General features: G+C 38.6%; 1 protein-coding gene across 3 annotated transcripts in view; it reads left to right on the top strand.

The window, feature by feature from the left end:
• The window catches only part of LOC126174014 (peroxisomal acyl-coenzyme A oxidase 3), a 192,559-nt gene that overhangs the window by 123,129 nt on the left and 55,640 nt on the right, over positions 1 to 13,790 (top strand). For all 3 annotated transcript variants that reach the window (XM_049921002.1, XM_049921003.1, XM_049921001.1), the window contains exon 3: positions 812 to 973. In XM_049921002.1, coding sequence (XP_049776959.1) covers positions 812 to 973 — 162 coding nt within the window. The remainder of the gene's footprint in view (positions 1 to 811; positions 974 to 13,790) is intronic.

The raw sequence follows: 13,790 nt of genomic DNA, 5'->3' as shown, positions 1-13,790 counted from the left end.
ACCATACAGGGCACAAAACTTGTTGTATGGTTGTTGCAGCCTTTTGCTCTTTGAACCTAAACACAAAGCAAGCACAATTGGGCCACATGAAAACAGTTTTTTTGGAGCAACTTTTGATAGCCTTGTACCAGTTGATGAGACCATACTGCCAGTGGTGTGAAGATCGATGTATGATCAGTCTCTGCAGCATCCATTGTCCTGCATCCCATAGTGAAGGTTGATACTAGAAATCCCCAATAGAATATCACCTAGTTAAGAATTTTTGTGATCAAAACAAGTTTTTTTATTACTTTTATTTTTGCTGTATTCATCTCCCTCCCTCCCTCCTCCTCCCACCCCCCCCCTCCTTCCCCGTCTGCAACACCATCTCTTCGCCCTTTATTCAGAAGTTGATGTACCCATTGCTTAGTATAAATTACACTTGCATTCCTTCAGCTTCAGAAGCTTTCTTTCAGCCCCTGTACTTTAATATTGTACATAGCAAACATCTGCCATCCTTCGCTTTACGTGCTGGCTAGAATTTTCATCCTTGTAATGTTAGGCAACCACCCATTACTTAGGTTACCACTTATTGTGGGTGAATGGAGGAGGATTGAAATATTACATTTACCAGGTGTCTGCACATCTATCATAGTTCATAAGAAAAGATACTAATTAAACATGTTTGAAACTAAGGTTCTCATAAATTATAAGTGTGAAATAATAATCTTTTCTGAAGTGTGCTAAATTTTTCTTGCATGCAGTTACATGAACTTCTTACAGAGAAAATGAGTAATTGTGTGCTTTATCAAATCTCTACACACATTTGCAGATGAAAGTATGGGAAACTCTCAATTCTGATGCCCTTTTTCAACATTTAACTACTACTCCAAGTGCTGAAGAACAAAAACATAGAGCAGCTCTCCAGTTGTCAAAGCTGCATCAGTACCGATTTTATACTGATGAGATACTCAGTGCCAATTACCGTAATAAGGTAAGTTTTTCTTACATTAATTTTTATTTATAACTGTTTTGTACATGGTTATTTGGTTCTCCTGTACAAATATGCACAACTTATGATAATACATAACTAAATAATCACAGAACAAGCCACAGTTCTCAGAAACCAGAACTAGATGGTGGTAGATAAATGATACCAGAAAGTTCGTTACAAAGTCATCAGCACAGTAATAAATGGTCCTTATAGCAACCTGTAGTCCAGTCCAGTAGCAGACAGCCAGTTTCCAATTGTGCACCACAAGGATGATGCATACAGTCTTCAGTCAGCAAATGTTATGACTGTGGAGCTCCCAGCCATTGCGCATTGCTTGTAAAGGCATTCATGCCTCTAGGTGGCAGGATATGATGACTTGCTGCCTATTCTGAGTTGCCAAGCCCCATAACTTTTTGGACTAATTAACTTAGATTTCCCAACTGTGCCTCATTTATTACAATTTTTTTTAAAATATATGCTCGTTGTTGCAATTTTATTACACGTGACAGTAGATAACAGTTAAACTTTTGACAAGAGCATTGTTTTGGAAACCTGTACACAGAATTTTCAAATAATTACTTTGGATATAACCTATGATAAAGATGACAACAAAAGGGCAATTCACTGGCAGGTACCATGGCTGACACCTTCGTTAATCATGTAGAATTACAATTTTTCAAAAACAATCCACAGATCACGAGTAAGATTTTATAATATAAGTGGTATGTTGATGACTTTGTTGTTACATGAAGGTTCCAGAGAAGAGGTGGACTCACTAACATTTTAAATAACATTCATCCTAATCTTGTTTTTACAGAAGAACAGGAAAACAGCAAAAGCATTAACTTTCCAGGTCTAAGAATTTCAAATCGCAGTGGTAAACATTGTTTTGCCATTTACAGGAGGCAGACTGCTAGTGATGTAATTATTAATGCTACTCATGTCATCCTTCTGAATACAAAAAAGCATTTTTCAAATCTATGATTCGCAGAATACTAAAATTACCTCTGGAACCAGATGCAATCCAAGAAGAAATAAACGTTTTAAAGCAGATTGCCAAAGCCAACTGTTTTAACCCCACTGAAGTTGATTATTTCTTTCATAAACTGCAACAATCTTGCTACTCCCAACAGCAAATTTACAAAACAAATAAACTGTCAAAGAACACAAATTTGACAGTAGTCTTAACCACTAATAACCTTCTGCAGAGTGGGCTGAAACATACATATGGAACTGCAATAATGCCCATCTTAATCCCGGTGTTCGTAAAATATTACATAAAAATTGCAACAAACAGTACATTGGCCAGACAGATAGGAACTTTACTACTTGTTATGAGGAATACACTTCAGCTACATCTTGTAATAAATCAGTATTTGGCCGACAACTAATACATCACAATCACTCAGTAGGATCTGTAACGACTAATTTAAAAAAAAAAAACCTTCACAATGCACCTACAGGACTGCTACTTCACACATTAGAAGAGATAGAAATTTATGCTCACTACAAAAATAAAACCTCATCCATACTCAATGAGCAACTAGACTTCACAGAAAGATATTTCTGTGATCTTTTTGAAGACTTATAGTATATTCCTGCTCTTCCCTTTTTATTCTTTTGCTTTTTATGGAATGTCTTCATGATTGTAATTAACTTTTTGCACTTCATTCTAAACTCTTGGATGCTTAGGTTTTTATACTTTTTACTCAGGATTATCTAATAGATCCAGTTTGTGGGCAGTGTCTCACTTCATAATGATTGTGCGCTAGGCTATCTAAAGAATGCTCTCTCTCTCTCTCTCTCTCTCTCTCTCTCTCTCTGTCTCTCTCTCTCTCTCTCTCTCTTCAGTTCATATTTATTCCTCTTTTATTTCTCCAAATAATAATTGTAACTTCATCCTTATTGATATTTTTCTCTGACTGTAAAAAACTACAGTCACAGTATCATTTAGTTTTTGACTGCTTATGCAATTGTTTTACATTTATGACTATTTAGATGGGTCCATGATGTATTACATCTTAGTGTTGTAACCTATATTTCTGTGCATCAGACATTTTGTATGCCTATTTTATGTAATGACTGCAAAAAACTATATCCACAGTTTTTTGTACTTCAGTTTTCTTATATTCATTGTTTTGTCTTTGACTACCTTGATGGGTAAATGAGACTTTGTGCCATACTTATTTTAATGTAACTTGCATTTTTTTCCTTTTTAATGCTTTAGGTATCATACTTTATTTGTTACTAATGTTACAAGGTGCATTCAAGTTCTGAGGCCTCCGATTTTTTTTCTAATTAACTACTCACCCGAAATCGATGAAACTGGCGTTACTTCTCGACGTAATCTCCCTGCAGACGTACACATTTTTCACCACGCTGACGTCATGATTCCATGGCAGCGGCGAAGGCTTCTTTAGGAGTCTGTTTTGACCACTGGAAAATTGCTGAGGTAATAGCAGCACGGCTGGTGAATGTGCGGCCACGGAGTGTGTCTTTCATTGTTGGAAAAAGCCAAAAGTCACTAGGAGCCAAATCAGGTGAGTAGGGAGCATGAGGAATCACGTCAAAGTTGTTATCATGAAGAAACTGTTGCGTAACGTTAGCTCGATGTGCGGGTGCGTTGTCTTGGTGAAACAGCATACGCGCAGCCCTTCCCGGACGTTTTTGTTGCAGTGCAGGAAGGAATTTGTTCTTCAAAAAATTTTCATAGGATGCACCTGTTACCATAGTGCCCTTTGGAACGCAATGGGTAAGGATTACGCCCTCGCTGTCCCAGAACATGGACACCATCATTTTTTCAGCACTGGCGATTACCCGAAATTTTTTTGGTGGCGGTGAATCTGTGTGCTTCCATTGAGCTGACTGGCGCTTTGTTTCTGGATTGAAAAATGGCATCCACATCTCATCCATTGTCACAAACGACGAAAAGAAAGTCCCATTCATGCTGTCGTTGCGCGTCAACATTGCTTGGCAACATGCCACACGGGCAGCCATGTGGTCGTCCATCAGCATTCGTGGCACCCACCTGGATGACACTTTTCTCATTTTCGGGTCGTCATGCAGGATTGTGTGCACAGAACCCACAGAAATGCCAACTCTGGAGGCGATTTGTTCAACAGTCATTCGGCGATCCCCCAAAACAATTCTCTCCATTTTCTCGATCATGTCGTCAGACCGGCTTGTGCGAGCCCGACATTGTTTCGGTTTGTTGTCACACGATGTTCTGCCTTCATTAAACTGTCGCACCCACAAACGCACTTTTGACACATCCATAACTCCATCACCACATGTCTCCTTCAACTGTCGATGAATTTCAATTGGTTTCACACCACGCAAATTCAGAAAACGAATGATTGCACGCTGTTCAAGTAAGGAAAACGTCGCCATTTTAAGTATTTAAAACAAGTCTCATTCTCGCCGCTGGCGGTAAAATTCCATCTGCCGTACGGTGCTGCCATCTCGGGGACGTATTGGCAATGAACGCGGCCTCATTTTAAAACAATGCGCATGTTTCTATCTCTTTCCAGTCCGGAGAAAGAAAAATCGGAGGCCTTAGAACTTGAATGCACCTCGTAGTTACATGGTTAATGTCACCTGGGGGATTTGACACATATTACGACCATCGTCTTACTTGCATACCAGTAGTTGGTAACAAATAGTCAATGTCACAGCTTTGAAATCAGCCCTGTGAAATGAGCACATCACCTCCATGCCACTTTGATCTAAATAAAGGTGTCGGTCAAGCAGTATTCTCACTGGAATTACAATCTAAGAGCAATATGCAATCACTTGCATGCGTTTCTACATGTCAACCTGTATGACAGTACGTGTGTGACTTCCAGCCACTGTTAGAGCTCTGAGATCATCTTCTGCTGGATGGCACATATCGGTATGACGATGACGTCTTCCTCAGAACCTTTAGCGACACCTAACCGCCATCTTTGCTGCCATACAGTGTCAGAGTTTACGATAAATGCCCACAGATGGCTATCAATGTTCTCACAACAAATTATAATTGTACATCTCTGTTTTATCACAAATTGATGTAATGCTGATGATTCAGTTGCTGAAAGGTTCAAAGAAAACTTGAGTTTGATTTCAAATACGTACGCAACTCATACGATAATAGTTGGTGACTTTAATTTACCCTCAATATGTTGGCGAAAATACATGTTTAATTCCGGAGGTACGCATAAAATATCATCCGAAATTGTGCTAAACGCTTTCTCTGAAAATTATTTCGAGCAGTTAGTTCATGAGCCCACGCGATTAGTAAACAGTTGTGAAAACACACTTGACCTCTTAGCAACAAATAATCCTGAGTTAATAACGAGCATCAAAACCCTTAACTACTATCGACTGTCTCTCAGACCGCTACTAATTTTTGTGTTGAGATATTTCTCACACCCCTGCAAAGCCAAATGGACTCTTCCATGTACCTTCCTATTGGCTGTCAAGCTACATGTGCCAGCAGTCTTGCATTGTTGCTGCTCTTTGTTTCATAATTATTAGCCTTGAGAGGTCTCGCAGAAGTACCATAGTGTTCGCGGGCCACGTTTTTATTGCATGCTACTGTTTCTCCATGGCGGCAAAAGCTGGGCCTTCTGTGCAACATGTGTTATGTGAGACAGATGTCTTCACTTGCAAGATGAGCCTCAGACACCGAAAGAAGAATTCGAAAAACGTGTACCTTTTGCCCTCCTCATCTGAAGAGGAAAACAAGGTATCCATGTCAACAGTGTGTTGTTCCGATTTGTTTGGAGTGTTCCAGGAAGGTCTGCGTGAAGTGTTTGCAGGTGGAAATTGACTAAAATATGATTCAGTGGCACATGAGAACAAGTATTTAGTTTTTTTACTTGTAATTTTAGAAGTAAAATGTGGCAAAGTTTCTCTATTCATAGACTTATGGACTGAAACATTCGCTCTACATCACAAAGTGAGTTATAAACGGAAAGCTGAGTTCGCACACAATTTATTGTAAGTCATGTTGGATTTGTCCACCTAGTTATATTGCCAATTTGTAATATAATCCCTCTGATGAAAATCTGTCAGTGAGTAGAGTGCTAACTATTTGCTGTTATTTTTGTAATTCATAAAATAAAAATATACTCCAGATTTCACTTTGTTTTAATTGTCGGAGTGTTTAAAATATAGTAGTGCTTAAAGAAAATCAAATTTCTTCAAAGGCCACCTCTAAGAAGTGTAATGAATCACTGGAAGTCAAGAAACTATATATATTCAGCAAAATTCTGGTTTGATATATAAAACAGAAAAGTGCGGTCTGTGAGACCCCTCCATAGTAATTGTGTTCCTGTGAATGACCATAGTAGTTAAGGGTTAATTTCAAAGAAATAGTATCGGCAGCAATTGAGAGATTTATACCAAATAAATTACCAAACAACGGAGCTGATCCTCCTTGGTACACAAAACGGGTTAGAACACTGTTGCAGAAAAAAACAAAACAAACATGCCAAATTTCAACAGATGCAAAATACCCAAGATTGGTGATCTTTACAGAAGCTTGAGATTTAGCACGGTTTTCAATGGGAGATGCTTATCACAGTTTCCACAACGAAACTTTGTCTCGAAACCTGGCAGAAAATCCAAAGAAATTCTGGTCATATGTGAAATATGTTAGCAGCAAGAAACAATCAATGCCTTCTCTGTGCGATAGCAATGGAGACATTATCGAAGGCAGTGCTGCCAAAGCGGAGTTACTAAACACAGCCTTCCGAAATGCCTTCACAACAGACGACGAAGTAAATATTCCAGAATTCGAATCGAGAACAGCTGTCAACATGAGTAACGTAGAAGTAAATATCCTCGGAGTAGTGAAGCAACTTAAATCACTTAATAAAATCAAGTCTTCTGGTCCAGACTGTGTACCAATTAGGTTCCTTTTGAAGTATGCTGATGCATTAGCTCCATACTTAACAATCATATACAACCGTTCACTCAATGAAAGATGCGTACCCAAAGACTGGAAAATTGCAGAGGTCACATCAATATTCAAGAAAGGTAGTAGGAGTAATCCACTAAATTACAGGCCCATATCGTTAACGTCGATATGATGCAGGATTTTGGAACATATATTGTGTTAGAATATTATGAATTACCTTGAAGAAAACGGTCTATTGACACACAGTCTACATGGGTTTAGTAAACATCGTTCCTGTGAAACACAACTAGCTCTTTATTCACATGAAGTGTTGAGTGCTATTGACAAGGGATTTCAGATCGATGCCGTATTTCTGGATTTCCGAAAGGCCTTTGATACTGTACCACACAAGTGGCTCGTTGTGAAATTGCGTGCTTACGGAATATCGTCTCAGTTATGTGACTGGATTTGTGATTTCCTGTCAGAGAGGTCACAGTTCGTAGTAATTGACGGAAAGTCATCGAGTAAAACAGAAGTGATTTCTGGCGTTCCCCAAGGTAGTGTTATAGGCCCTTAGCTGTTCCTTATCTATATAAATGATTTGGAAGACAATCTGAGCAGCCGTCTTCGGTTGTTTGCAGATGACGCTGTCGTTTATCGACTAATAAAGTCATCAGGAGATCAAAACAAACTGCAAAACGATTTAGAAAAAATATCTAAATGGTGCGAAAAGTGGCAGTTGGCCCTAAATAACGAAAAGTGTGAGGTCATCCACATGAGTGCTAAAAGGAACTCGTTAAACTTCGGTTACACTATAAATCAGTCTAATCTAAAAGCTGTAAATTCAACTAAATACCTAGGTATTACAATTACTAACAACTTAAATTGGAAGGAACACATAGAAAATGCTGTGGCGGAGGCTAACCAAAGACTGCGTTTTATTGGCAGGACACTTAGAAAATGTGACAGACCTACTAAGGAGACTGTCTACACTACGCTTATGCATCCTCTTTTAGAATACTGCTGCGCGGTGTGGGATCCTTACCAGATAGGGCTGATGGAGTACATCGAAAAAGTTCAAAGAAAGGCAGCAAAATAGGGGACAGAGTGTCACAGAAATGATACTGGATTTGGGCTGGACATCATTGAAAGAGAGGTGTTTTTCGTTGTGATGGAATCTTCTCACGAAATTCCAGTCACCAACTTTCTCCTCTGAATGCGAAAATATTTTGTTGACACCGACCTACATAGGGAGGAACGATCACCACGATAAAATAAGGGAAATCAGAGCTCGTGCGGAAAGATATAGGTGTTCATTCTCTCCGCACACTATACGAGATTGGAATAATAGAGAATTGTGAAGGTGGTTCGATGGACCCTCTGCCAGGCACTTAAATGTAATTTGCAGAGTATCCATGTAGATGTAGATGCTGTGTATAGCAGTTACTTTATATAATATAAGGCACATATTTTTTCATGTGTTGTTAGCTTTCATGTGACCCTTTTACATATACTTTATTGTAAAAACCGTTTGACGTCCTGTACACCTGATTGGCTATCATTGACGCAATCAGTGTGCAGAGGGTGGAGCATTGCGTATTTAAGCAGCAGCTGTATCACTCTCCTTAGCAGTTGGCATTCGTGGATGTGTAGTGCCTGCTCCATTCACAGTCACCATCTACGTCACGGGTATAAGTTCTTCTTTTAGTTTTTTTTATATGGTAAGATGTCCCTCTAATTCTGTTGTATGTAAATATTTAAGTGTGGGCCTGAAGATGGTCTAAAACAGCCTGAAACTGGAAACCTTGTATTAAAAAAAAGTTTATTGTGGTTGTGACTGTTTATATTCAATTTTAATTGTAAGTAAACTGCTGTACTCCAGAGAAACATGTTCTCAAAAATTACTACAACAAATAAATTTTACTCTCTCTCTAGGTTTCCATAGAACCAGTTTCCGATCTGAGTATATTGGATAGAAATCCTATGAGCAGTATGCGTAGTACATCATATTCCCTTAAATATACATATTACTCCTAGATTTTAACTGATTACTCTTGTATCCTATGTACTCAAATCTAAAGATAATTCAATGGAATTGAAACCAGCCATTATTTTGGGAATGTGAATGTGAAATTTAGACAAAAAAATACAATTTGTTGGGCAGCTGTTGATCGCAGAGTTAAAAAAAATTGTATGTCAGTTTTTACATTATTATGGCAAATTTATGTACCTTTTCTCTTGGGTATGATATGATGAGGTGCAGTGCTATGTCCAGCCTCATCTCTTTCAGGTGTGTCTCAGATAAGTGTGTGCTGCCGCCTGTCCAGTTGGATATGACAACTGAATTCTTACATAAATTTATCTGGCCTGGGCCAAGTGGTGCAAGATATTATTTTTGCCCCCACCAATTGAAGACCTTGTGATGAAGCAAGCCATGATAATTTTACTTCCCCTCTTGTTTTGCCATCTGCCTCCTTATATTTTTTTTATTTTTAATTACTATTGACATACGTGAGTATGATCTCTATTTCCATAAGAGAGAAAGATTGGCTATCAGTTTACAAGAATGTAACACCAGGTCTAATTTTGTGCTTAGTTTTATGTATGTAATTGGTTTTCTAATTTATTTCGACTATTCCTAGTTAGTAACTTTTGTTATAGGTTGAAGTCAGTGATGTTTTGTAAGTTAAATTATATTGTTGATGTATAAACAATTATGAATTCTGTACTAATTATAACATTTGGAGGAACAACTAATAGTATTTCTAAAGGATCTATTTGACTCTATTCGAAAACATGTTAGCAAAGCCAGCCCTCAATTATGTTGTTGTTGTGGTCTTCAGTCCTGAGACTGGTTTGGTGCAGCTCTCCATGCTACTCTATCCTGTGCAAGCTTCTTCATCTCCCATTACTTACTGCAACCTACATCCTTCTGAATCTGCATAGTGTATTCATCTCTTGGTCTCCCTCTATGATTTTTACCCTCCACACTGCCCTCCAATGCTAAATTTGTGATCCCTTGATGCTTCAGAACATGTCCTACCAACCGGTCCCTTCTTCTTGTCAAGTTGTGCCACAAACTCCTCTTCTCCCCTATTCTATTCAATACCTCCTCATTAGTTATGTGATCTACCCATCTAATCTTCAGCATTCTTTTGTAGCACCACATTCCGAAAGCTTCTATTCTCTTATTGTCCAAACTATTTATCGTCCATGTTTCACTTCCATACATGGCTACACTCCATACAAATACTTTCAGAAACAACTTCCTGACACTTACATCTATACTCGATGTTAACAAATTCCTCTTCTTCAGAAACGCTTTCCTTGCCATTGCCAGTCTACATGTTATATCCTCTCTACTTCGACTATCATCAGTTATTTTGCTCCCCAAATAGCAAAACTCCTTTACTACTTGAAGTGTCTCATTTCGTAATCTAATTCCCTCAGCATCACCCGACTTAATTCGACTACATTCCATTATCCTCGTTCTGCTTTTGTTGATGTTCATTTTATATCCCTCTTTCAAGACACTGTCCATTCCGTTCAGCTGCTCTTCCAAGTCCTTTGCTGCCTCTGACAGAATTACAATGTCATCGGCGAACCTCAAAGTTTTTATTTCTTCTCCATGGATTTTAATACCTACTCCGAATTTTTCTTTTGTTTCCTTTACTACTTGCTCAATATACAGATTGAATAACATCGGGGAGAGGCTACAACCCTGTCTCACTCCCTTCCCAACCACTCCTTCCCTTTCATGCCCCTCGACTCTTATAAATGCCATCTGGTTTCTGTACAAATTGTAAATAGTCTTTCGCTCCCTGTATTTTATCCCTGCCACCTTCAGAATTTGAGAGTATTCCAGTCAGCATTGTCAAAAGCTTTCTCTAAGTCTACAAATGCTAGAAACGTAGGTTTGCCTTCCTTAATCTTTCTTCTAAGATAAGGCGTAAGGTCAGTATTGCCTCACGTGTTCCAACATTTCTACAGAATCCAAACTGATCTTCCCCGAGGTCGACTTCTATCAGTTTTTCCATTCGTCTGTAAAGAATTCGCGTTAGTATTTTGCAGCTGTGACTTATTAAACTGATAGTGTGGTAATTTTCACATCTGTCAACACCTGCCTTCTTTGGGATTAGAAATATTATATTCTTCTTGAAGTCTGAGGGTATTTCGCCTATCTCATACATCTTGCTCACCAGATGGTAGAGTTTTGTCAGGACTGGCTCTCCCAAGGCCGTCAGTAGTTCTAATGGAATGTTGTCTACTCCCGGGGCCTTGTTTCGACTCAGGTCTTTCAGTGCTCTGTCAAACTCTTCACGCAGTATTGTATCTCCCATTTCAACTTCATTTACATCCTCTTCCATTTCCATAATATTGTCCTCAAGTACATTGCCCTTGTATAGACCCTCTATATACTCATTCCACCTTTCTGCTTTCCCTTCTTTGCTTAGAACTGGGTTCCATATGAGCTCTTGATATTCATACAAGTGGTTCTCTTTTCTCCAAAGGTCTCTTTAATTTTCCTGTAGGCAGTATCTATCTTACCCCTAGTGAAATAAGCCTCTACATCCTTACATTTGTCCTCCAGCCATCCTTGCTTAGCCATTTTGCACTTCCTGTCGACCTCATTTTTGAGATGTTTGTATTCCTTTTTGCCTGCTTCATTTACTGCATTTATATATTTTCTCCTTTTGTCAATTAAATTCAATATTTCTTCTGTTACCCAAGGATTTCTACTAGCTCTCGTATTTTTACCTACTTGATCCTCTGCTGCCTTCACTACTTCATCCCTCAGAGGCCTCTGTATATGTCTGCTTGTGTCTGTAAATATGTGTGTGTGTGTGTGTGCGAGTGTATACCCGTCCTTTTTTCCCCCCTATGGTAAGTCTTTCCGCTCGCAGGATTGGAATGACTCCTTACCCTCTCCCTTAAAACCCACATCCTTTTGTCTTTCCCTCTCCTTCCCTCTTTCCTGACGAAGCAACCGCTGGTTGTGAAAGCTAGAATTTTGTGTGTACGTTTGTGTTTGTTTGTGTGTCTATCGACGTGCCAGCGCTTTCGTTTGGTAAGTCACATCATCTTTGTTTTTAGATATATTTTTCCCACGTGGAATGTTTCCCTCTATTATATATATGTAAATTTCTTGATTAAAACAAATAATTCAGCTTAACCCTTTTAGTAGAAGAAACTGTTAAAAAGACAGATTTTTTTGATGTACTTGATTAATTTAATGAGTTTAGTTTTAATTGTAATATTTGTAAATTAAATGTCAAACAATGTGATGCGCCTATTATTGTGATTATAAAGGGCCCAATTTTTGGTCACGAGTCAGTCAGTCCACAGCTGAGTTTCAGATGAGGAACCTGTGTTGATTGGAACGACAAGAACGTATCAACGTAACAGTGAAATAAGTGTTACAACAATAGGCCATGTGTTATAGCAGTAACAGTGTCTGTTCCATACGTACCTTTCTATTCTTCAAGAACTGTGAACTTTGTGGTTAGGTTTTTTACTGCTCGTAGATGTTCAATAGCAAACTATTGTAGCAGTATGTGGATGTTCGCCTGCTAACTATTAATGAGGCTTATGGAAAGTTAAATGATAGTGCATTGGGCATATAACTGTGTAATATTGGGGGGCTGTGAACAGTGAAAGTAAAAGACTGTGTAATGCAACTGTGCATCGTCAGCTACATCATTTATGGTAGACAGTAGTTGTATTTCCACAACCCATTTTTCAGCCAGAGCAGCAACACAATATGTCAAGACCGAGAACAATCAACAAAGAAATAAAGAAAGCAGGGTGAGCACTGGCACAACCATGTAAGGATTTTGGGAGCAATTTCCACAGTGCAGTGCAAGGCAACCCTTAAATCACTTAATGAAAGCATGTCTTCCCATCCAAATTGTATATTATCAGGATTTTTTCTGAGTATGCTGAAATAATAGCTTTCCAGTTAGCAGTCATATATGAGTGCTTGCTCAATAAAAGATCTGTACTATAAGACTGGAAAGTTGCACAGGTCCCATAGTACTCAAGAAAGGAAATAGGAGTAATCCAGTGAATTGTAGACCCAGATTACTAACATCAGTTTGCAGCAGGATCGTCAAACTTTATGAATTAATTACAAGAAAATGATCTACTGACAGTCTTTATGGATTCAGAAAAAAGTGCTATCAAAAGGGGATCTCAAATTGATTCAGTATTTTTAGATTTTCAAAAAACTTTTGACACTGTTCCTCACAAGCAACTTCAAATCAAATTACGTGCCTGTGAGTATTTCTGATCTGTATAAATGTTTTAGGAGACATTCTGAGCAGCTGTCCTAAATTTTTCAGAGTTGATGCTGTCATTTCCCTGTTAGTAAAGTAATCAGAAGATCAAAAGCAATTGATTTAGACAAGATATATGTATGACATGAAAAACCTGCCCAGATGGCTTCATTGTTAAAGTGCCAGTTTTGGGACGATGTGGTGCGTCGGTCCTGGTTTGAATCCACACACCAGATTAACAAAAAGGGTCAATGTGCCAGCCAGCCAGGATGTGGTTTTTAGGTGGTTTTCTTGATCCCACTAGGTGAATGCCAGGATAGCTCCTAAGTCTCACAACAGATACACAATTCGCAAACATATAGAAAATTTTCAATCTTTTTCACATGAATAACACTGCACACAGGCAGTTGGGGTACACTATTGTGTCCTGGGAGGAGATTGGAGGGGGTTTTGACAAAAAAAATTATGTTGCCACCTTTTAAATTAAACATGCCAAATCCATAAATAAGCATGCCAACCCTGCGCCGATTTGGGACAAAGACACAATAAAAAGAAGAAGAAGAACCGTATGCTGTGGAAAGCGACACTTTACCCTAAATAATGAAAACTGTGAGGTCATTCACATCAGTACTCAAAGGTATCCATTCAATTTCAGTTGCAA

The sequence above is a fragment of the Schistocerca cancellata genome, chromosome 1 (genome assembly GCF_023864275.1).
Source record: "Schistocerca cancellata isolate TAMUIC-IGC-003103 chromosome 1, iqSchCanc2.1, whole genome shotgun sequence".
Taxonomy (NCBI): Eukaryota; Metazoa; Arthropoda; class Insecta; order Orthoptera; family Acrididae; genus Schistocerca; species Schistocerca cancellata.
Note: the sequence above shows the minus strand (reverse complement) of the source record. Positions and strands in the feature narration are given on the sequence as shown.